General features: G+C 44.5%; 1 protein-coding gene across 5 annotated transcripts in view; it reads right to left on the bottom strand.

Moving 5' to 3' along the window:
* The window catches only part of SLC6A20 (solute carrier family 6 member 20), a 57,291-nt gene that overhangs the window by 31,379 nt on the left and 3,950 nt on the right, over positions 1-21,962 (bottom strand). For 2 of the 5 annotated variants that reach the window (XR_012500040.1, XR_012500041.1), the window contains exon 1: positions 950-7,036. The exons of 1 other annotated variant lie outside the window; for it this stretch is intronic. Coding sequence is in view for 2 of the 4 variants with exons in the window: in XM_010945974.3 (XP_010944276.3) it covers positions 950-1,070 (121 nt within the window). In the remaining 2 variants the exon portion in view is untranslated. Of the gene's footprint in view, positions 1-949; positions 7,037-21,962 lie in introns of those variants that run through there. 2 more of the 5 variants (XM_010945974.3, XM_074345051.1) reach the window with 1 other exon arrangement.

Raw genomic sequence — 21,962 nt, 5'->3', positions numbered from 1 at the left:
TTGAACCAATTCCCTTTAGTTGAGGGCTAAGAAAGTTTCCAATGTTTTGCTCTTATTAAAAGATGGAGGCCATCCTTTTATTGTCTACCTTCTGTCTAGAATTCTACCTAAAGGTAGAATTCTAGAAATGGAATAGCTGAAAAAACAATTTTTTTTTTTTTTAATGCTAAGACTTCATTCTCTGTTGCCGCCTTGCCTTCCAAAAAAAGCACTTGGCCCTCACTTTGGCAAGTCATGAAGGTGTACCCAGCTCCCTGGAAGGTACAGGAATGCTGTGTGGGTGTGTTGCTGTCTGTCTAGTGAGTGTGCTGTGATGCTTCAGAGGAAAAATTTGTAAAAACCCAAAACAAGCAAAACTGAAATAGAGAGATTAGCATTCCTGCCTATTGTGGTTCCAAACCCCAACCAATCTTTTGATTAAACGTTTAAAGAAATAGTTTAAGATCCTTTTATCCTGAGTTTCAAATCATGCTGCCAGGAATCTAAGTCTCTGATCTGAAAGTTGTATAACGAGTTTCTGTTGAACGAGATAATTTCCTGCTCACTTTTTACACTTAAATGTAAGGATTACTCACTAGCAGTCATATATTGCCACCTTTCTTCCTCCCGAGGGAAGAAAATAGTGTCCCCCGAGCCTCCTACTGCTCACAGAGAAGCCTGACGGACAATGAAGGGTAACGAGAGTGCGCCGGGGGGCTTGGCCGCACCAGCGATGGGGTTGGGGCTGCAAAGGCTCCGGAAGGCGCTTTGGACAAGAGCTCCCGCTGTGGACTGAGGTGTCCTGGGTCCAGTTCCCAACTCTGTAACTTTGGGCAAGTTTGCTCTCTGAGCCTCAGTTTACTGGGATGCAATATGGGACCAACCCCAGCGCTCACCCCCAGGCCACTCCGCACGGAAGGCGCCGGCGCGGGTCCTGCGGGGACGGCGCAGCCCGGGCGCCCGCACTCACCTCCGCCGTACATCTGGCACAGGTAGGGGAAGCGCCACACGTTGCCCAGGCCCACCGCATACGAGATGCAGGCGAACACGAACTGCAGCGGGGTGGCCCACAGCGGCCGCGCTTTCTCCATGGCCCCGGAGCTCGGAGCTCGGCGCTCGGCCTCGCGCGCGGCGGGCTGGGTGCGCGGCGCCCAGGAGCGCCGTCCAGCCCGGCTCGGCCTGGGGGTGGCCCCGAGCCTCTGCGGCGGCCGCTCGCCCGCTTTTTAATGGCTAATCTCATTAACGGCGCGCCCGTCGAAGGGGCGAGGCTGGTAAATAGATGACGGCGAGCCCCACCCCGCCGCCCGGCGCCGCTACCGGGAAGGCGCCCGAGATTGCGTGGAACAGGGCGGTGCCCCGGTCCCTCCAGCTCCCTCCAGCTCCACGTGGGGGCCGGTGTGTGGGCTACAGAGCTCCTGGGGTGGTCGGGTTCCCTCAAGCACATACCCAGCATTTACTGAGTGCCTACTGTGTGCCAGGCTTTGTCTGAGGACTGGGCTGTGAACACAAACATCTCCAGCCCTCCCAGAGCTGACATTCTGGTAGCGGGAAGTGTTTAAATGGACTAGATGAAATATCCCATTTTCAACTATTTTTAACCTACATAAAGGACAACTCCATATGGTTCATCCTAGTCCATATTTAAGACCTAGAAACGCAAGGAAGCCAACCGAGGCAAGGCAAAGGTGTTAGCAGTTCCTAGAGGGTAAGCTGGGGTGGTCAGAGAGGGCTTCCCAGAAGAGGTGACTTACATTTGCCCAGAGACCAGAAGGAAGTGAGGGACTCCCCTACCTCCCCAAAGGAAGAAGAGTTGTCAGGCAGCCAGATCTCCTTCCATCCCCAGACAGGCTGTGTGTACCTACTGTGTGCAGGGCCGGAAGTCTGGCCCTGTAGTGCCAGGTGGGGCCTGGAATCGAATTTTGAACAACTGCTGTGGAAGCTTCTATTGCTCAGGCCAGTCTAGGGGCCAGAGATTGATTCACTGGGCTCAGGTTGGGGCCTCATTACTTCTACCGGTCTCTTAAGGTGAATTGGTTCTGGAGGGTCATGAGACTCTACTAAGCCATGTGCTTTGGAGTAATGCAGGATCTGGCTTCAAATCTCAGTTCTGCCACCGACTTGGCTGTGTGACCTTGAACAAGTCACTTAACTTCTCTGAGCCTGTTTCCTCATCTGTAATGGGAACAAATATATTTCCCTTCCCATGGGCTCACATGAGAACTAACCTTAGCTTACTACCTGGCACATAGTAAGTGCTCAATAAAGAAGCCTTTTTTTTTTTTTTTTAATGTGCCTGCATACTGTCATACACTGCAGGTAGGCATGTAAAATAGTACAAGACCTATGGAGAACAATTTGGCAATATTCACTGAAATTACAAATGCACATATATCCTTTGACCGAGCAATTCCATTTCTGGAAATATGCAAAACAGTGCATATATAAGGTTATTCATTATAGCATTTTGATAGTTAGAAACTGAAGACAACCCAAGATAAACAAATTATGGCACATACACAGAAACAAATGCTCAGGAACTGTAAAAAAAAAAAAAAAAGAATAAGGATGCTCTCTATGTATTGATTTGTAAAGATCTCTGGGATATATGAAAAAGAAGCTGTTATTTTAAGACCCCAATGGGCTAAATGAATGAATGAGCAACACACTAAATTTATAATGACCTACTTTGAACAGTGCACCTAGTACATGGTAAGAGTTAAGAAAATGATTGATAAATAAGTACAATTAAAAAGAGATGAAAAGCAGAGTTGCCAGTGGGAATCTTACTTGACACCACAATGAAATCGCCACTGTGGATCAGCCCCTGGTTGGGCTTTCCCTGGGTTCCTGCCTGGTTGGCGGCTGGGGAGAAGTGGGGTGGGTTACGGTGAGGAATGCAGGGGCTCCTCGGACTTACTACCTGTCCTCAAAGTTTCTACCTCCAAAAGGCAAAGCAGAAGTTCTCAGTGCATCAGGGGAGATGATTTTGATTTCTAAATTTCAGAGGCTAGGGCATATTTTTCCCTACCACCTCCGAGAGAAAACCACCATCCTGGTTTCTATCCCAGAGGTCAGTTTAAGCTGGTTTTTTTTTTTTTTTAAGTTTCAGCTGCATTGCTCTCTACAAAACTGAACTCACGAGGCATGTGCTTTTTGGTGCTGGGCTCCAACGGTGGGATTTATTCATGTCCTAGTGCACAGTGGACGATGTCCTTTATCACTGCTGCCTAGTAGTCCATGGTGTGAACATCCTTGAGTTCATAACTGATGGACGATTGTGTTGTCTCCCTTTTGGGGCTGTGATGAATAAAGCAGTAATGAACATCCTGGTACGTGTCCTTGGGTGTGTGAATCCACTCATTGCTGGGAACTCTGGGATAATCAGGTAGGTGTATGTTCACCTTTAGTAGATGTTGCCGAACTGTTTCCAGAGCGGTAGTACAAGTTTAAACGCCCATGAGAGTTTCAGTGTCTCTGCATCCATATCAACACTTGTCATTCTGTTTTTAACATTCTACCCAGTCTTGTGGGTATATGATAGTTCACTGTGGTGTTTAATTTTAATTTCCCTAATACTAATAAGGCTGCATACCTTTCCATAAGCTAACTGGGTCAATGGGATATCCTCTTTCATGGAGTGCCTGTTCAAGTCTTTTGCCAGTTTTTAAATGGCTTGTTTGCATATTCTGGATATGAGCCCTTTGTCAGGTTTAAGTATTACAAGTTTCTTCTCTCAGTCTGTGAATTGCCTTTTTATTCTATCAGTGTTGTCTTCTAAGGTACAGATGCTCTTAAATTTAATGAAGTACCAATTTACCAAAAGTTCACTTTAGCATTCTCCTTTAGTTTTTAAAAAGATGTACTTTTGATAAATCTCTTCTTTATCAACTCCAAGGTCATGAAGATATTCGTGAGTCTCAGCGACCCAGAGATAGGGCTTTAATGTTGGTGAATAGTAAGAAGGCATGTTGCTGGCTCCAGCTTTACACTGGCATGTTCTTGTTTCCATAAATGAGTCTTCCCTAGAGGGTACCTGGCTATGTGGTGGCATTCAGGAACTGGGCGCCTTGGAGAGATGTCCAGCCTATTACCTGGAACAGGAGGCTGCTTGGAGTTTGTCCGTTTGACATAGGCAAGGCCCCTCTTCAATTGCCTACCCCAGGGATCAGGCCATCCCCTCCCTGGGAGCCTGTCCACTGTATGAGACCCTGGTTGCCCAAGGAGACATCCCCATAACAAGACTAAGTAAATCCTCAGGGGTCCTGGTAAGGTCCCCACACCTTCCTAAACCCCATCTGACAAGACACTAACCTGACAAGACCCATTGTGCTGTGGTGGCTGCTGGAAGTGGACAGAACAGGTCTGGAAAGGGTGGGTGCACTTCCACAGGGAGCCAGCAAAGCAGGGGGCAGACGTTAGTGGTGGTGGGCTGGCTGATGCTATACAATCGGCTCTCTGCAGAAAGAGCTCTGGTATGTAGCATTTACCAATTTCTGCAGTGTAAATATTCCCACTACGTAGGGTCACTGAACACGGAGTTGGGGAGAGATGTACAGTAGTTCATTCCAGTAAATGTCCACCATCCATATGCAATGATGTTGGTAACCTCAAGAACATAGCTAATAGTGTAGAAAACACTTAGGAAGTGGTGGGTTTTATTTACTACCTCTATTTTAAATCACTTGTTAGTTCATAGAATTTAATTTGTAATAACAGCTGTGTTTAGCAATCAGCTCACCAAAGTCCTGAAAATGGACCAGGTGGCACTCGCCAGCCTGTAGGAGCTAGCCCAGCGCTCTAAGGGGAACTGGGGCTGGGGAAGCAGCTTCTGTGTGGCAAGTGGGGCGAGCTGTGCTCCCAGCAGTCAGGTGCCCAAGGGCAGCAGGTGTTTGGCTTAGCTCAGCCCCACCCAATCGTCCTTGAGGCCTCCACTGCCAGCGTGGAAGGAATCTCCCTGTGGACCGGCCTGTCCGGTCTCATTATGTCACATGTCACTCGGGACACACTCCCCGAAGGATAGAAGGCCAGCCTGTCTGAGTTATCTGATTTGGGGGAACAGGGTGGAGAAAGTGGGGACGGTCCTGACTCAGTTGTGTGGGTGTGGGTACCAGCCTCATGCTAGGTGAGATGCCAGTTTCTTACCTCACCAGTTCTGGCCAAGAAGCTTTTGAGAACGTGCTCACCCTAGTGAGCCCGCTGTTACTGGCTGTTACTTAATCCCCATCACTGGCTCCCAGTTCCCCACAAGATAAAGTCCAAACTCCTTAGCCTGGTCTGTAAGGCTCTAGGAATTTTTTTTTTTTTAATTGGGCCCTGAGGAATTTGACCCTTGCTCACCTAGGTTCCATGAGAAGCTAGACTTTTCACCTCTGCAAAATGCTGTGCATTTTTATACTTCTGGGAAATTCCCTCACCAGGAACACTGTCTCCCTTTCTTGACCCAGGAAAAGCCTGTCCATTCTTCTGGACCCAGATGGAATATTAGTCTTTTTAAGAAGCCCCAGCACCTCCATCCCCAGCCATAATCTATCACTCCCTCTCCGCTGCCCTCAAGCCTGACTGCATAACTGGTTTCTAACACCTTCAGTGCAGCCTCGTCAGGAAAAGTGCAAGATGTGTGTCCCCTCTGGGCTGTGGCTGGTATCACATCTTACTCATCCTCTTCTACCTAGTGTCAGGCACACGGCTGAGTCTCAATAAAATTAGTTGATAAATGAGAATCCTGCTGCAGATTCTGAGCCCTTCAGTATAAATTCATCCGTGTTTTTCCACAGCATCAAAGACTCTGGGACGTCCATGCTGCAAAAGGTTTCTTCAGACATTCCAGGCTTTATTACCCACCTACTACTGCATGCCAGGAGCCAGCTCGGGGACTTGACATAAAACCTCTGCACATGGCTGATGGTCCTCCCTTCCCTGCTGTCCAAGGCACCTGCTAACCCTCCCAGGGGGAGCACAGACAAACACACAGTGAAAACAGAAGTGGAAGCCATCGGAGGAGATTCTACAGAGGAAATGCTAAAGCTCCTAGTGGGGCTGACCCAGCTCAAGTGATGAAGAGGAGCTTGGGGGAGCCCCTGCCCCAGGACAGAGTGTGTGCACGTGTGTGTGTGCATGTGTACGCGTGTGCATGTGTTTGTGTGTGCATGCATGTGTGCATATGTGGGTGCATACGTGCCTGTATGTGTGTGCACATGTATATGCATGTGTACGTATTAGTGTGTGCATCAGTGTGTGCATGCATGTACGCACGTGCTTCTGTGTATGTCTGATGCTGAGGAGACAGTGGAACTGACTGGGACCCTGTGGGGCCTTCCCAGGTACAAAAGCCCCTCCATGTCCCCCATTTCTTATTTGTAGGAGAAAGCTTTAGTCTTCTAGGCCTTCCCTGAATTCCAAAGAAGACTCACTAATTAGAGAAGTGAGAGAATGCAGAAACAAAGGAAAGCAAATAGTTCAGTGATAAAACAGAGGCCTAGTTCCTCCTTAAGGGATATACATAACAATCTGAGGCGTATCTTTGAGTTTTTAAGCAGAAACTAAGACCGCTGCCCAGGTCACCAGAAGCTGGTGACTACATGCTGACCTCAAGCACACAGACCCCAGACTGATTGGAACAAGAATGTTGATGATTAAGATTCCTGAAACACCACCTGGTTACCTCACTACCAACCAGTCAAAAGAAACTCATGCACCCTGCAGCCCTCACCCCAAATGTCGCCTTTAGAAACTCTTCCCTGGAAGTCATTGGAGAGTCAGGGTCTTTTGAGCAGGAGCTGCCTGTTCTCCTTGCTTGGTGCCCTGCAAATAAATGCTATACTTTCCTTCAACACAACCTAGTGTCAGTAGAGTGGCTTTACTGTGCAGCAGGGGAGTGGACCCAAGTTCAGTTTGGTAACAATTTTGGCAACCACAAAGGGACAGTCATCCCGAATAGGGATCCTACCCATGGCTCCTCAAACAGTAGAAGGGCACTCCCTCCAGCTGGGCACCCCCTGAAGTTCTCTCTCCCTGCAGCTGCCCTGAGTGTGGGCTCCCACTCCCTTCGGGGCCTCTGGCATCTCTCCCACCAGCCATCCTGTTTGACCTGGCATTGTTGATACCTTTCACTTTTCCTTCCTCCCTTCCTTCTCTCCTTCCTTCCTTTCTTTCTCCCTCCCTCCCTCCCTCCCTTTCTTTTTATTTCTTTTCTCCTTCTTTTTATTTTTTTCTTTTTTTGGCTTAAAGCTATTGTCAAGTTCCACTAAGAGCATCTTTCAAAACCTTCTAGATCTGCTTACCAATAACTTTTATCCAAATGTGTGGCCTGAATTCTTTGCCTCCATCCCTCATCACACCATTTACTTCCTCACCTCGTATTAAGGAGTAATGTGGCACTCAGACCTAAACTCTAATGACTCCAGTCTGTCAAGTGTATGTGGATGCATGAGCCAGCCTTTCTTTTTTCCTTCTGTTACAATGGAGGCGGAGAGGAAGGTCCCCTCTTCCTCACTGAGCCCTCCCTCCAACACCAGGACTATGTGTGCCTCCAACTTCCTCTGTGTCCTCATACCCAGACTCATGCTAGTATATAATCATTTTTAAGTAAAGACTCAATGACTTAACTGAAAGATACAAATATTGTTAGTGAATGGAGAAATTTGGAAAATGATGTTAATGAGTAGAAAGAGAGATACATATTGACTATCTTCCTTTTTTGTTTTTTCATAGTTAATATAATATACATAAAGAAAATTGCACACAAAAAATTCTGCAGCTCAAAAAAATTAGGTCAAGAAAGGGATTGCTAGCACCCCAGAAGTCCCTCAACCTGTCTATCCTGCCTAAAATTCCAACCTTCTCCCTGTGGAAGTAACCCCTGTGCTAATGGTCCCTTCCTTTCATTTCTTAGGGAGTATGATTTTATCACTGAAACATGAATCCCTAAACACTTTCCTTTAGCTTTATCTTTGTTTGAACTTTGTAATGTGAAAAACTATAGCAGCTATTCTTTGGTATCTGACTTTTTTTTGGCCTCATATTATGTGTTTCTTTTTAAAAGTTTCATCCAAGTTGGTGTATGCAGCTGTAGTTGATTTTGGGGGAGGGGGGCACCTTCTTGTATTCCCTATATGACTGTAGCCACAAGGTAAGTAAGTCAAAAGTCACTGTAAGTAAGTAAATTAAGATAGGGGAAATAAGTCCAAATGTATCGGTAATTACAGTAAACATAAATGGATTAAATGGACCAGGGGAAAGACAGAGACTATAAGACCCAAGTGAAAAAATTCGTACATACAGTTACATGCCATTTACCAGAAACAAACCAAACATAAGATCACAGAATGACTTAACAGTAAAATGATGACAAGGATACAGCAGGAAAATGTTATCCAAAAGAAAGCTAAGGAGAGCTGTATTATATCAGACAAAATAGACTTTCTGCCAGAAAGTGTTATTAGTGATAGAAAGAGCATCTATCACTAGAAATATATAACATTTTCAAAGTCGAATATAATGAATTAGCTTCAAAAACCAAGAAGCAAAAGGTGACAGGACTACAAGGAGAAACTGACACCTCTGCCATCATGATGGAGATTTCTGCACTCCTCTCTCCATCACTATAAACACAGCAGAAAATAAAAAGTAAAGAACAGGGAATGAAAAAGGATACAGATTATTAGAATAAGAGCCAAATGGAATATCTAGAAATGAAAAATGCAATAACTGAAATTAGAAACCCAATGGATGGGTTTTATAGTGGATTAGATACAGTTGAGGAGAGATTTGATGAATTCAAAGATATGTTAGAAGAAAGTTTCAGCAACATTGCACACAGAGATAAAGAGGTGAAAAATAGGAAAAGAAATTAAGGTATATAGACAAGATCTGGAGGGCAATAAAGCAGCATATGCTTACCTAGAATTCTCGAAAGAGAAGAGAGAGAAACTGAGAAAGAGCCATATTTCAAGTACAAAATGCTCAGCATTTTCCACTATGGATTCTTGCAGCCAAATGAATCTTACTCAGATTTGAAAAAAAAAAAAAAAAAAGAAATGTATCTCAAGATGCATCATGATGAGGTCCCAGATCACGGTGAGCCCTTAACCCATGACAAAGGTCCCACTGCAGAGGATTCTTTAATTTGGATTTTGAAAAAATAAAAAGGTAGAACTTAAGTCCTGATCAAGTAGAATAGCATATAATTTAGAAGAGTGGTAAGAATTCAAATGTTCCACAGAAGTGAGAAACTTCAGACTCTGGGAAGGTATGAAAAGTGAAAATTTCAGGGAGCTGTCCCTAAACGCTTTTTATAAGCTCTCCAGGATCTAATCAGGGTTCAGATATTGCATTTGGTTGTTAAGAACAGAGCTGCTTTTAGGACTGTTTCCTCCTTTTTATTTTCATGACATTGACTTTCTGAAGAGACCAAGCTAATTGGCTTAAATTGCAGAATGTTCTATATTCAGGATTTGCCTGATTGTTTCATTGGGGTCATTTAACACTGTTTCTTCCTCCCTATAACTTGCAGAGAATGTGTTCAATTTAGACTTTATATGGTATATATGATATATATTATAGCAGTGTATATGCACTTAGGCAATTAATTGTGTTTGTTATCGATGGACTTTGGGGAAAAAAATGAGTATACAACCTGAGTTTATATTATACATGTAAACTCAAAATGGGAGACAATACTGACTTTCTCTACTGCATAGTTTCAAGCAATTTAGACTATCTCGCTCATCTGAGGCAGCGAGCCCCTAGATGGTAAGGAATTGCTGGCTAGAACTGAAGGCTAGTGGTTGCAGAGAACTGGGGCCTGGGTGGCAGCTGCAGGGTGTGGCTCTGTTTCTGGCCCTGCTTCTGCTGTGAGATATGAAAAAATTAGTGGGATACAGATGACTTTAATGGCAGCTTTAAAAATGAGAGGAAAAAATGAGAATTCTAAGGCTTGAAAGCAAAGAAGGCTGAACCTAAAGTGACAGGGAAATCCTAAGTGTTTGAATTTGTCTACTTTACCAATACTTAGGGGTAAAAACTTAGGGCTTTGTGAGACTCAGAGTGAAGATAAAGAAAATACATTTAATATACTGTGTCCTTTTGTCCACATGCCCACTTCCAAAGTGACAATGGTTTCAACAGAGTAACCTGAAAGGATTTTCTGGAAATTGATCCTTACTTGTCTGAAGTAACTCACTTGGGTAAACACCACCAAGTGGGTACTCTTTAGAAAGGCTGGAACGGAACAAACAATGTTTCAGGTCAGGGAGAGCAGATGCAGAAACAAGCTTATTTGGAAAACACTGTGGCTTCTCACCACGACCACTCAGCTGATCACCGGCCTCGGACAGGCTCAGCCAAACGCTATGAAAACATCAACCAGAGAGCAGAGATGAACCTTCCGCACTTTGTGTTGCTGTTGGCTACACTTATGTCTTCACCTCAAATATTTTTGCTGGGAACAAGCCATCACGATGAACTAGAAGGCATAATCTGGCGGAGAAAAACAGATGGAGCCCTGTGAAAATATTTTCCAGGGTCCGAGTCTGCCTGGGGCCATGCTGTCTCAATTAGTGACCCCCCAGGAGCTTCACTGTGTCCTGCTGGGCTGTTTTGTGCCTGTTCTCTCATTCCATAACCGGAGAGGGCCTGTGAATCTCACTCTGCCAGAAAACACACATGCTCCGTTTCACAAGCTCAATAGTTCAAATTCTATTGGATTTCTTTCACCTGTCGATATGCAGAATGTGCTCTCTGGCCCAGAATGGGCACCACTGGGGAGCCTGTGAGACATGCAGACTCTCGGGACCCTCCCCAGGCCTCCTGAGTCAGAACTTAACATTTAACAGGACCCCCGGGGGATCCGCGGGGACGTTAGAATCTCAGGAGCACGCTGGGCTCTTCAGCCTGGCTGTGCATCAGATCCTCTGTGCAGCTTTAACACCCAGATGCAGGTCCCAGTGAACCCTGTACCTGTCCAGGAGTCTCCTGAATGTTCCCTGTGAGAAGCCACCTGGCCGCTGGCGCAGGCTGCCTTTCCCCAGGAGAGGAAGAAGCCTTCTCAGCACCTCTCTGCATTCATCTTATCAAGGGCTACAGATCTCCCGGAAAGGCCCCTCCATCTCCCACTTCCCACGGTCCCCAGTGCCCCTTGTGAGTAGTCCTCTACCACTGGCGTTTCCCTCGCCTTTTAAATCTCTTCTTTAAAATACATTCGGAATCAACAGGAAAAAAGATCTTAAAGATAATTTTGTTGTCTATGCAACAAAAAATTTCTCCTCCTGAACACGAGGAGCCCGAAACCTTTTTCCTGCTTGCCAAGGTGCCACGTTGCCTGAAAGGCGCTCACGAGCCCTGGGGGAGGGGTTTTGCTGCATGGATTCCCAGCTGTGGCACACGGAGTGACATGCTTCCCATACTTCTGACCTTCTGGTTTCCATTTCCCAACAAACAACCTACCCAGAATTACATTTTATCATGGTCTGCCATGTTTCCTTCTCATTTATTTTGTACTTTTAAAATTAGGACCATATAGCATACCCGTAGGAAAGTTCATACACATGTGTGTAGTGTAGCAAGTAATAATAACATTAGTGTCCATGTAGCCACCACCCGGGTGAAGAAATAAAGTATGTCCAGCACTCGAGAGAACGGTCCGCCTCCACCCTCCCCAGCTCTCCAACGCGCCTCCCTGCCCAGAGACCACCACGATCCTAACTTGTATGGTGACTGTTTCTTAGCTTTTATGATTTTACTATCTATCCGTATACCCTAAAAAATGTAGCTTGGTTTTGCCTGGCTGTGAACTTTATGGAAATGGAATCGTGATGTCTGTCTTTTTGTGTTTTACTTCTGCTGTTTACTGTCCTGCCTGTGGGACACATCCATGTTGTGTGTGGCCATCACTTGTGTATTCTCATTGCTGTGGATGGTCAATTGTATGGTTATAGCACATGGGAATTTTCAGTGGAACACACTTTTTGTGATTCAGTCTGTTGAACTTTGTGGAGACCTGCCACACGAGGTGTCGTGAGGCCAATCTGCACAAATATTCTGTATGGGGTTTAAAAGAAGGTGGATGCAGCAGTTTGAGGGCAGTGCTTTATTGGCCGATTAGGCCAAATCAGCTTTTGTATGGTTCCTTGCTTCATATTCTCACTGATTTTTTAATCTGCTTGTTCTGTCACTCACTGAGAGAAGGGTAGTTAATGTCTTCCACTATCATTGTGGATTTATTTCTCCTTTTAACTGCATCAAATTTTACCTTATAGAATTAGAAGCTGTTAGGCAATCAAACTTTTTAAATTGTTGTATCTTCCTGGAGGAATAAAACTTTTATCTTCAGGAGTGACTGTTTGTCTCCAGCAGTGTCAAATTCTCTTTTTATTTGAATAATTTACCTGCAGATTGTTGTGGTTTTCTTATGTTCACAATCATGTTGTCTATGGATAATGACAGGTTTTTTTCCCTCCTGGACTTGCGCTTTGGTTTGGTTTGAGTAGAGGTGGGGAGAGCCGGGGGCTTTACTGTGCTCCTCAGATCAAAGGATGAGCATTCCACATATCACCATTGAGTATGGATGTTGAGTTTTATCAAATATGAACCAAATCAGGTCAGTCCTCTGCTAAGACCCTCAGGTGGCTTCCCCAGCTCCCTCAGCACAAAAGACCAAGTCCTTGCAGTGACCTCCGAGGCTCTGCAGGGCCAGGCCCTCACTGCTTCTCTGCCCTTCTCTCCTACTGCTCTCCCTTCTTCCTGCTACTCCAGGCACAGCACCTTCTCTGCCGTCTTCAATACTCCAATTTCCTTACTTCCTCAGATCTTTGCTCAAAAATCTCCTTCTCAGGAGGCCTTAGTCATAACCTTCTCTAAAATGTCAGCTACAAACCCCACATTTTATATCCTCTTTCCTGCTTCCTTCTATCTCTTTGCCCCTCATCACCCTTTGGCATATAGTATGAGTTTCTTATTTATCAGGTCTGATTCATCAGTTTATTTAAGAGATAATTTCTGATGCCCCTACATGCTGGGCCCTGTTCTAGGTCCTGGGGATAAGGCAGTAAGCAAGACAACCAGATCCCAGACCTCTGGGAACTACACTCTGCTGGGGAGGAAGACAAGGAAACATGCTGCTGCTTCTCCATCTCAAGAAAAAAAATCCCTTTGCTTGATCCCCACTTTTCCTTCTGGCTTCTGCCCTATTACCCTATTTTATAGCAAAACTCACCGAGTCATCCAGACTTACTCTGTCTCCAAGTCTCTCTCCTCCCATTACCTCTTACAGTCACCTGCACCAGACCCACCACTAACGAACTCTGCCAAGGGCACCGATGACACCCCACATGGCTGAACTGTGCAGTCAGTTCTCAGGCCTCCCTCCTTTGCCCTCTCAGCTGTGTCTGACCCAGGAGGTCCTCCTTCCTCCTGGGGCGCCTTCCCCAGCCTGCTTTCAGGACAGCACTCTCTCCTGTTCCCCCGACCCTTCCCAGCTCCCTGGCTGCTGCTCCTCCCCCTCCTCTGCTGATTCCTCCTCTTTTCGTGAATTCGTGATACTGGAGTGCCCCAGAGCTTCTCACCTACACTCACCTCTCTGGTGTATCTTCCTCTTTTGAGGTTTAAAAGCCACCTATACACTTATAACTCCACATTTGGTGGTCTGGGAGGGGTGGCATCTCCAGCTTGTCTAAAACAGAATTCCTGATCTTCACCTCCCAAGACCTGCTCCTCACCTCTGTTGCTCCCAACCAACCGATCAGCTGCTCAGGCCAAAACCTTTGGAGTCACTCTTGATTCCGTTCTCTAATACCCCACTTCCAGTCTGAGCTGATATCCTATTTGTTTTACCTTCACACTATATCTGGACTCAAACTCTCCTGCACTGCTAGTAGGAGTGTAAACTGTCAAACTGGAAAACTTTGGGGCAGTATTCACTGATGTTGACCATTCGTATATGCTGTAATTCGGCAATGGCATTCCTAAATGTACACCTCTCCACCGGAAGTTATGACAACATCTCTGTACTAGCCCAGAACTGGAATAGCCCCAAATGTTTGGCAAAAGTAGAATGGATACATAAATCATGGATGCTTCACTGAAGGAGAACGAACAGTTTCAACATACAATAACACAGATGAATCTTACTCCAATGCTAATAGCAGCACTATTTACAATAGCCAAGACAGGGAAGCAACCTAAATGTCCATCGACAGATGACCGGATAAAGAAGATGTGTGTATGTGTGTGTGTGTGTGTATAGACACACACACACACACACACACACACACACTGGAATACTACTCAGCCATAAAAAAGAATGAAATAATGCCATTTGCAGCAACACGAATGGACCTAGAGGTTATCATACTAAGTGAAGTAAGTCAGTCAGAGAAAGACAAATATCACGTATCACTTACATTTGGAATCTAAAAACGTAATACAAGTGAACTTATTTAGAGACCAGAAACAGACTCACAGATAGAAAACAAACTTATGGTTACCAGAATGAGAGGGAATGGGAACAGGGAGGAACCAACTAGGGTTATGGGATTAACAGATACAAACTACTATGTATAAAATTGATAAACAACAAGGATATATTGTATAACACAGAGAACTATAACCATTATATTGTAATAACTTATAATGGAGTATAATCTGCAAAAATACAGAATCACTATGCTCTATACCTGAAACCAGTATAATATTATAGGTCAACCATACTTCAATATAAAAATAAAAGAATATACAGTACAAGGAAGCAGAAAATATAAAACCAAAGTGACAGAAAGCAGGAGGCTCTGACTACTGGGAGCCTGACCACAGAGGCACATGCAGAACGGCACTGTTAACAGAATCCACATTTTAGGCCACGCAGCAACAGCTTCTCACCTTCCGTGTGAAGCTCTGGGACACAGATCAGTGGCCTCAGTCATGCAAGAAGACCTTTCCTGGTTAACAGGGCAGCTGTCCTGGGGGTACTGGTGGTTGTTCATTACTCCCATCTCCCCCACTCATGCTTCTCACTATCTATCTGTTCTTTCCTTTAAGATGGTCTTGTTTCTGACCACAGATAATTGACTTTACATATAAAGTGGAGTAAACACTGGTTAAAGTATTCAAAGATTTAGTTGAATATTAATCAGTTATTGATTCAGAAAGACTGTCGGTGGCTTTCAAACAACAGCTGTTTTACAAGAAAGGAAAATTCCAGCCTGATCTCTAACATAAATATTGATGCAAAAACCCTCAATAACGTATCAAGTAATAGGAACCAGCAAGATATAATAGGACAGCTCAGCAAGACTGTTGAGGCTGAGTCCCTGGGAAGCAGACTGAGGTGTGCTGGTGTGCAGGACATCAGTTAGGGAGTGCACTTGGGAAGGGAAGGGAAGGAAGCAGGCCTGGGTTGGCCCAGTAGAATGGCTCTTGACCCTGTGGGGCGTTCTCAAGATGAGACACACTGAGGCAATCCCACGCTGGGGATTGATACTTCTCCATCGACTGTTGGATGCAGTCACCTGTAAGGGGAGCTTAAAACTGGGCGAGGTGTCTCTCTTTAGCTGGGCAGTCCAAAAAGGGGTAGTGGAGGAGTGACTGCCATAGACATTTGCAGTAGCTGGGCCATAGTCCTTTGTTCCTGAAGGGGATTATCATGTACACAGCAGCAGCCAAGGAAGGGCCGAGGCTGGGCTAAGTCTTGGTAGTGAAACAATGAGCCACTTTTAGATTCAGGTGGTTTATCACTTACATAGACAATGGGAGGACAAGAGTAAAGAAGGCAAAGGTGCCAGCTCTTCAGGCCCTTTGCCCACATCCAAAAAGGATGGCACCAAAATGAAAAGGGCAGGGTGACTACAACGCAAGTTGTGGGGTGCTACATTGCTGAGAAGGCAAGTCTAGACTAAAGCTAAGCAGTGTGACGTTCTGCAGGTCTACCCTGAGCTCCTCAGAGTCATCAGAGCCCTGTTCCCAGGGGGCGTGGTGGAGGAGGGGGAGATGGCCTCGGAGCAGCTCCTCACCAGCCTCCCATCCCCACGTCTTCTGGGAGAATAGGAAGGTGTTCTGCCAAGACTCAGATTAGCTGTGGTCCAGCCCTTGCCCGTGTGGCCTACGTGCCAGGGCGCCCATAGCAGGTACCATGATGGCCAAGTGCAGTATGTTTCAAGGCTCTAAGGACAGTTCAACATTAGAAAATGAAGTGTTGCAATTCATAACATTGACAGAGAAAATGAGAAAAATTATATCATCTCAAATGAAGCAGAAAAAGTATTTGACAAAACTCAACACCCATTTATAATTTTTATAAAAGTTCTTAGCAAACGAGGGATAGAAAAGAACTTTTTTTTAAAAAGAACTTCTTTAATCTGATACAGAATATCATAAATATTGGTAAAATATTTAGTTTCCCTCTGAGATTGGGAATAAGGCAAGGATGCCCTCTAGTACTACTCCTATTCAACATTGTACTAGAGGTCCTAGCTAGCGCAGTAGGGGAAGAGAAGTAAATAAAAGGCATGGTATCTTATTTACCCAGAATTGTTTACCTGGAAACTGCAACTATCTGAAACAAAGCTGATAACCTGGGAGGTTAACTTTCTCTTTACAAAGCAGTCTGAAAAGATCCTGGAGCTACCAAGATACCTTAAAGTCTATGCACTTCACTTACAGAAGACATGCAGAGAATAGAAGGTCCTGGGAATCAGGTCCAAGACTGGATTAGGTATGGTTATAAAGAGAACCAAATTCACACACTTGGAAAGTCTCTTACTCAAGTCAGAGCTCTGATTGGGAAAGAATGGGTCTCTGAGACACGAGTTGGGCCCATCTGGTTGGATGTCCTCAAGAACCTGGAAACTCCAGACTCCCCTGAGCCCTTGGGTCTAGCAAGTGGTTCATTCCTCCTTACTAGAGGACAGTCTCCCATCACCTGGAAATCATTCAAAGACCTCTCTTGAAAGAGAAAGCTGGCAAGATAACTTTTGTCCTCCCCAGGATCTGCCCCCACTTACATTCATTATTCCTAAACCAATAAATAGGATTAAGTATTGGCATGGCCTTTGTAGAGAAATATTGTCCTGCTTGGAGAGGGAACAAATTATTCCCCCAAAGAGCTGAAGAACCTGGCTAATATAGACTGGCAGAAACTGGAAGAGCATGGATCTTGAGGATGATGGAGCGGGTGGTATAACAGAAGCTGGATAAGCAAGAGTTTATTGATATGGGGACTCACTTTTGTGACTTAGGATTTGGCACCTCGGCAAGGACACTTGAAACCTGCAATGGCTCCTAGGAGCTCAAAGACCATGGTGTACCAAAATAAGAAGGAGATTCTATAACTTCCTTGGCAGAGTACTGAAAAGGGGTCAGAAGGCTCAGAGGGATGACATGCTAGAACGGATATAAGATAGGGGAGCCCACCCACAGGCAGAGGATACTTCCCTTCACTGAAATAATAAGGAATGCAACATTAGCATTGTTGAGAAGCTCAGTGGTTGCTGTCCTATTGGCCAGAGCTGACAACAGGAGATGATGGTATATAATTGGGCCTCTAGGGTCAATGGATAGGATTCCATAATAAGAGTCTAATGGCAGCACTTAGTCATTAGAGAGAAAAATGAATGCAATAACCTAATGGGCAGCAAGGCCAGAATAGCAACCAGAGGCTGAAGATCAGTGGCTAATAGATTATGGTGTTCCTAGAGATGAGATGAATGGGCAACCAATGAAGCTATTGTTTGTGTTATAAAACCAAATAGCTGATGAGTAAAAAACTGATGTCAGCCACCATTATGGAAAATCCTAATCTCTCTTACAGTTCCCACCCTTGAGTCAGTTCTCAGTTCCACAGCCCACCAATTGGAGGGGAGGCTGGGTCCTCTGAGGAGGACCCCTATAGTGTTACAGTAATCATACATAATAAATATGCCCCCCAAATCACCCCAAAGAGCCCTGTGGCTGTTTATCAGAATAAATGTACACTGGCAAAGTGGACTATACACATTTTTCAAGAGCAGCTGGACACAAGGCTTGAGCTGCCATACTTAGAGGATCCAAAGGCCCATTGCAGCCCTTGCTGGAATGGAGCCATGCAGGAGTCAGACAATCAACAAGGTTCTAGCCCAAGTCCATCTCACAGCAGATTCAGTGAGTCTGTGGATCCAACCTGTAGTTATTTCCCTGGTTTCTGAGTAGGTAACAGGGATGAGTGTACTCTTACACTGGTTTCTTGACCTGAGGAGTAAAAGCCGTAATGGTAGGAAAGGCTTATTTTAGGTTCAAAATGCTCTTCCTACCCTATCACCCCTGCTGGCCCAAATCAGAGGCAACACCATGTCCCAGGTGTAACGGCAGTGATCCCCATGATATCTCACTAAATAGTCCCTGCAAGGCAACAGCAAACCCCCAAACAAACACCCCCCCCCAACAAAATGAAAAACCAGTGGGTCATGGAAGATAACAGAGGACTAGCCTAAAGCAAGAAGTAGCTTCAAAGAGCAGCTGCTGTGCTGGATGTGGTACCTCCACTAGAACAAATCAGCAAAACCTCTAGCCCTTGGCATGAGGCTGTGGACCTGGTTAATGAGTTCTTTCCAATCCCCATCAGAAAAGAGAACTGAAAACAGTTCACACTCACTTGGGTTAGATAACAGTACACATTCACAGTTTTGCCCCAGGAGTAGATAATTCTCCTGCTTGGCCATAATACGGTCTGAAGAAACCTTGATCACCTTGACATTCTGTGAAAGTCATGCCGGTCCACTACGCTGTCCATCAGACCTGGTGAGCACGAACTGGCAAATCATTTGGGTGCTCCATGTGACACGTGTGTCAGAGAGGAGGGCATGAATCTCAGAAAGATTCAGAGGCCTAACAAAGTGGTAAAGTTTTTGGAGGTACAGTGATCTAGGGAATGCTGCGACATCCTGCCAAGTCAAGAGCTAGCTGTTGTATCTTGAACCTTCTACCACCAAGGAAGGCATAGCATTGGATAGTCTTTGGACCCACTTATTGGGTCATTCAGAAGGCTGCCAGTTTTGAGTGCAGAGTGAGAGAGGGCTCTGTAGCTCTCTGTGCTTCAGACTGCAGCACAGAATGTATCCTGCAACTTGGGCTACACGTCCCAGAAGATCCATAGTGCAAGAGGCAACTGTGGTCAGAGGCTGACAAGCCCCTGTCAAGGAGTTCTGATGCTGAAACTTCTAGGCTTCTGGAGCAAGGCAGCAGAGAACTATCTACTCTTTGAAAAGCACGTCCTTGCATGCCACTAGACCCCTGCAGAGACTGAGTCATCCATTATCAGCTGAGTCTTGTCAGAACGACTAAACCATAAGGCCAGGCAGGCACACCATCAATCCATAATAAAATAAAAATGGTACACTCAGGATTGGGCCAAGAAGGTCCAGAGGGCACAAGCAAATTGCACAGATGGTTTAAACTCCCATGTCGTTACACTAATAACTCGCCTGTAGCTCACACCTACACTACGGTAACAAAGAAACAAGCCCAGGTTTGGTAAACGAATGAGTCAGCTCAGTATCCAAATATAAGCCCCAAACGGCTTGCTGCTGTTCTACAGTTCCACTCCGTAGTGCAGAACAGTTCGGGCGGGAATTCCCCCAGTGGGCAGACCTTCAAGTGTACACTTCAACCTGGTGGCTGAAGGAGGGAGAAGAGGTCAGAGGTAAGAATATATGTGGACTCTAGAGAGTGTTGAGTGATTTGACTGGAGGCCGGGGTCCTGGAAGCATCGAGTTTGGAAGATTGAAAACAAGGAGGACTGGGAAAGAGGCAAGGGGTAGACTCATGGTAAACAGCACAGAGTGTGGGGATGGATCTTTTTATTTTTTAGCTTTAGTTTTTTAGAACAGTCTGTTCATAGCAAAATTGAGTGGAAGGTAAGAGTTCCCATATACTCCCTGTCCCCACACATGCATAGCCTCCTCCACAAGGTAGTAACATTCCCCACCAGAGTCTAACATTTGTTACAACTGATGAACCTACAATGACACATCATTATCATCCAAAGTCCATAGTTTACATTAGGGTTCACCCTTGGTGTTATGCATTCTATGAGTTTGGACAAATGCATAATGGTATGTATCCATCATTACAGTACCATACAGTGAATATTCACTGCCCCTCATTAAATCCTCTGTCCTCCACCTATTCATCTCTTCCCTCCCCTCAACCCCTGGAAACCACTGGTATTTTTATTGTCTCTACATTTTTGTCTTTTCCCTAGTGTCATATGGTTGGGAGTCATACAGTATCTTTTCAGATTGACTTCTTTCGTTTGGAAAGCATTTTATGGCTTAATAGTTCCTTTTTAGCATGGTGTGGATGTACCCTACTGTCTGGATGGACCACAGTTTGTTTATTCATTCACCTTCTGTGGGACATCTTGGTTGCTTCCAAGTTTTGGCAATTATGAATAAAGCTGTTATAAATACCCGTGTGTAGGTTTTTGTGTGGATATAAGTTTTCAACTCCTTTCGGTAAATATCAAGGACCACAACTGCTGGATCACATGGCACGTGTTTGTTTAGTTTATAAGGAAACGCCGAACTGCCTTCCACAGTGGCTGTATCATTTTGTATTCCCACCAGCAATGGATGAGAGTTCCTGTTGCTCCACATTTTTGCCAGCGTTTGGTATTGTGAAATACTTTGGATTTTGGCCATTCTAAAAGATGTATAGTGGTATCTCACTGCTATTTTATTTTATTCCCTGATGACATGCTATTTTCGTATGCTTATTTGTAGCTGTATATCTTTACTGGTGAGGTATCTGTTAAGATCTTTGGCCCATTTTTTAATCAGGTTGTTTGTTTTCTTATTGGTGAGTTTTATGTGTTCTTTGTATATTTTGGACAACAGTCCCTCACCAGATGTCTTTTGCAAATATGTTCTCACAGTCTGTGGCTTGTCTTCTCATTCTCTTGACATTGTCTTTTGAAGAGCATAAGTTTTTTATTTTAATGAAGTCCAGCTTTTCAGTTCTTTCTTTCATAAATTGGTGCTGTATCTAAAAAGTCATCACCATACCCAAGGCCATTTAGGTTTTCTCCTATGTTATCTTCTAGGAATTTTACAGTTTTGTATTTTATATTTAGATCTGTGATCCATTTTGAATTAACTTTTGTAAAAGTGTAAGGTCTCTGTCAAGACTCACTTTGTTGCACGTGAATGGCCAGTTGTTCTAGCATCCTTTGCTGAGAAAACTATCTTTGCTCCATTGTACTACCATTGCTCCTCTGTCAAAGATCAACTGACTGTATCTGTGTGAGTCTATTTCTGGGCTCTTTTTTGTGTTCCATTGACCTATTTGTCTTCTTTAAGCATCATCACACCATCTTGACTACTACAGCTTTACAGTCAGTTTTGATGTTGGGTAGGGTCAGTCCTCCAACTTTTGTTCTTTAATATTGTGTTCGCTAGTCTGGGTCTTCTGACTCTCCACATTAATTTTAGAATCATTTATCTACAAAATGGTATCTTCATAGCTACAAAATAACTTGCTAAGATTTTGACTGGGACTGCACTGAATCTACAAATTAAGTTGGGAGCAACTGGCATTGTGACAATACTGAGTCTTCCTATGTATGAATATGAAATATCTCTCCATTTATTGAGTTCCTCATTGATTTCTTTCATCAGAGGTTTGTAGTTACCCTCATATAAATCTTTCACACATTTTGTTATATTTATACCTAATTATTTCATTTTTGGGGGTGCTAATGTAAGTGGTGTTGTGTTTTAAATTTCAAATTCCACTTGTTCATTGTTGCTGTATAAAGAAAGAGATTAACTTTTGTAAATTAATCTTGTACCTTGCAACCTTAGTATAATCATCTACTAGTTCCAGGAGTTTTGTCGTTGATTCTTTTGTATTTTCTAGACAGTCATGTCATCTGTGTACAAATACAGTTTTATTTCTTCCTTCCCAATATGAATATCTTTTATTTCCCTTTCTTATTGCTTTAGCTACAACTTCCAAAACAA

The sequence above is a fragment of the Camelus bactrianus genome, chromosome 17 (assembly GCF_048773025.1).
Source record: "Camelus bactrianus isolate YW-2024 breed Bactrian camel chromosome 17, ASM4877302v1, whole genome shotgun sequence".
In the NCBI taxonomy this organism is placed as follows: domain Eukaryota; kingdom Metazoa; phylum Chordata; class Mammalia; order Artiodactyla; family Camelidae; genus Camelus; species Camelus bactrianus.
This window is presented reverse-complemented; position numbering and strand designations above follow the sequence as displayed.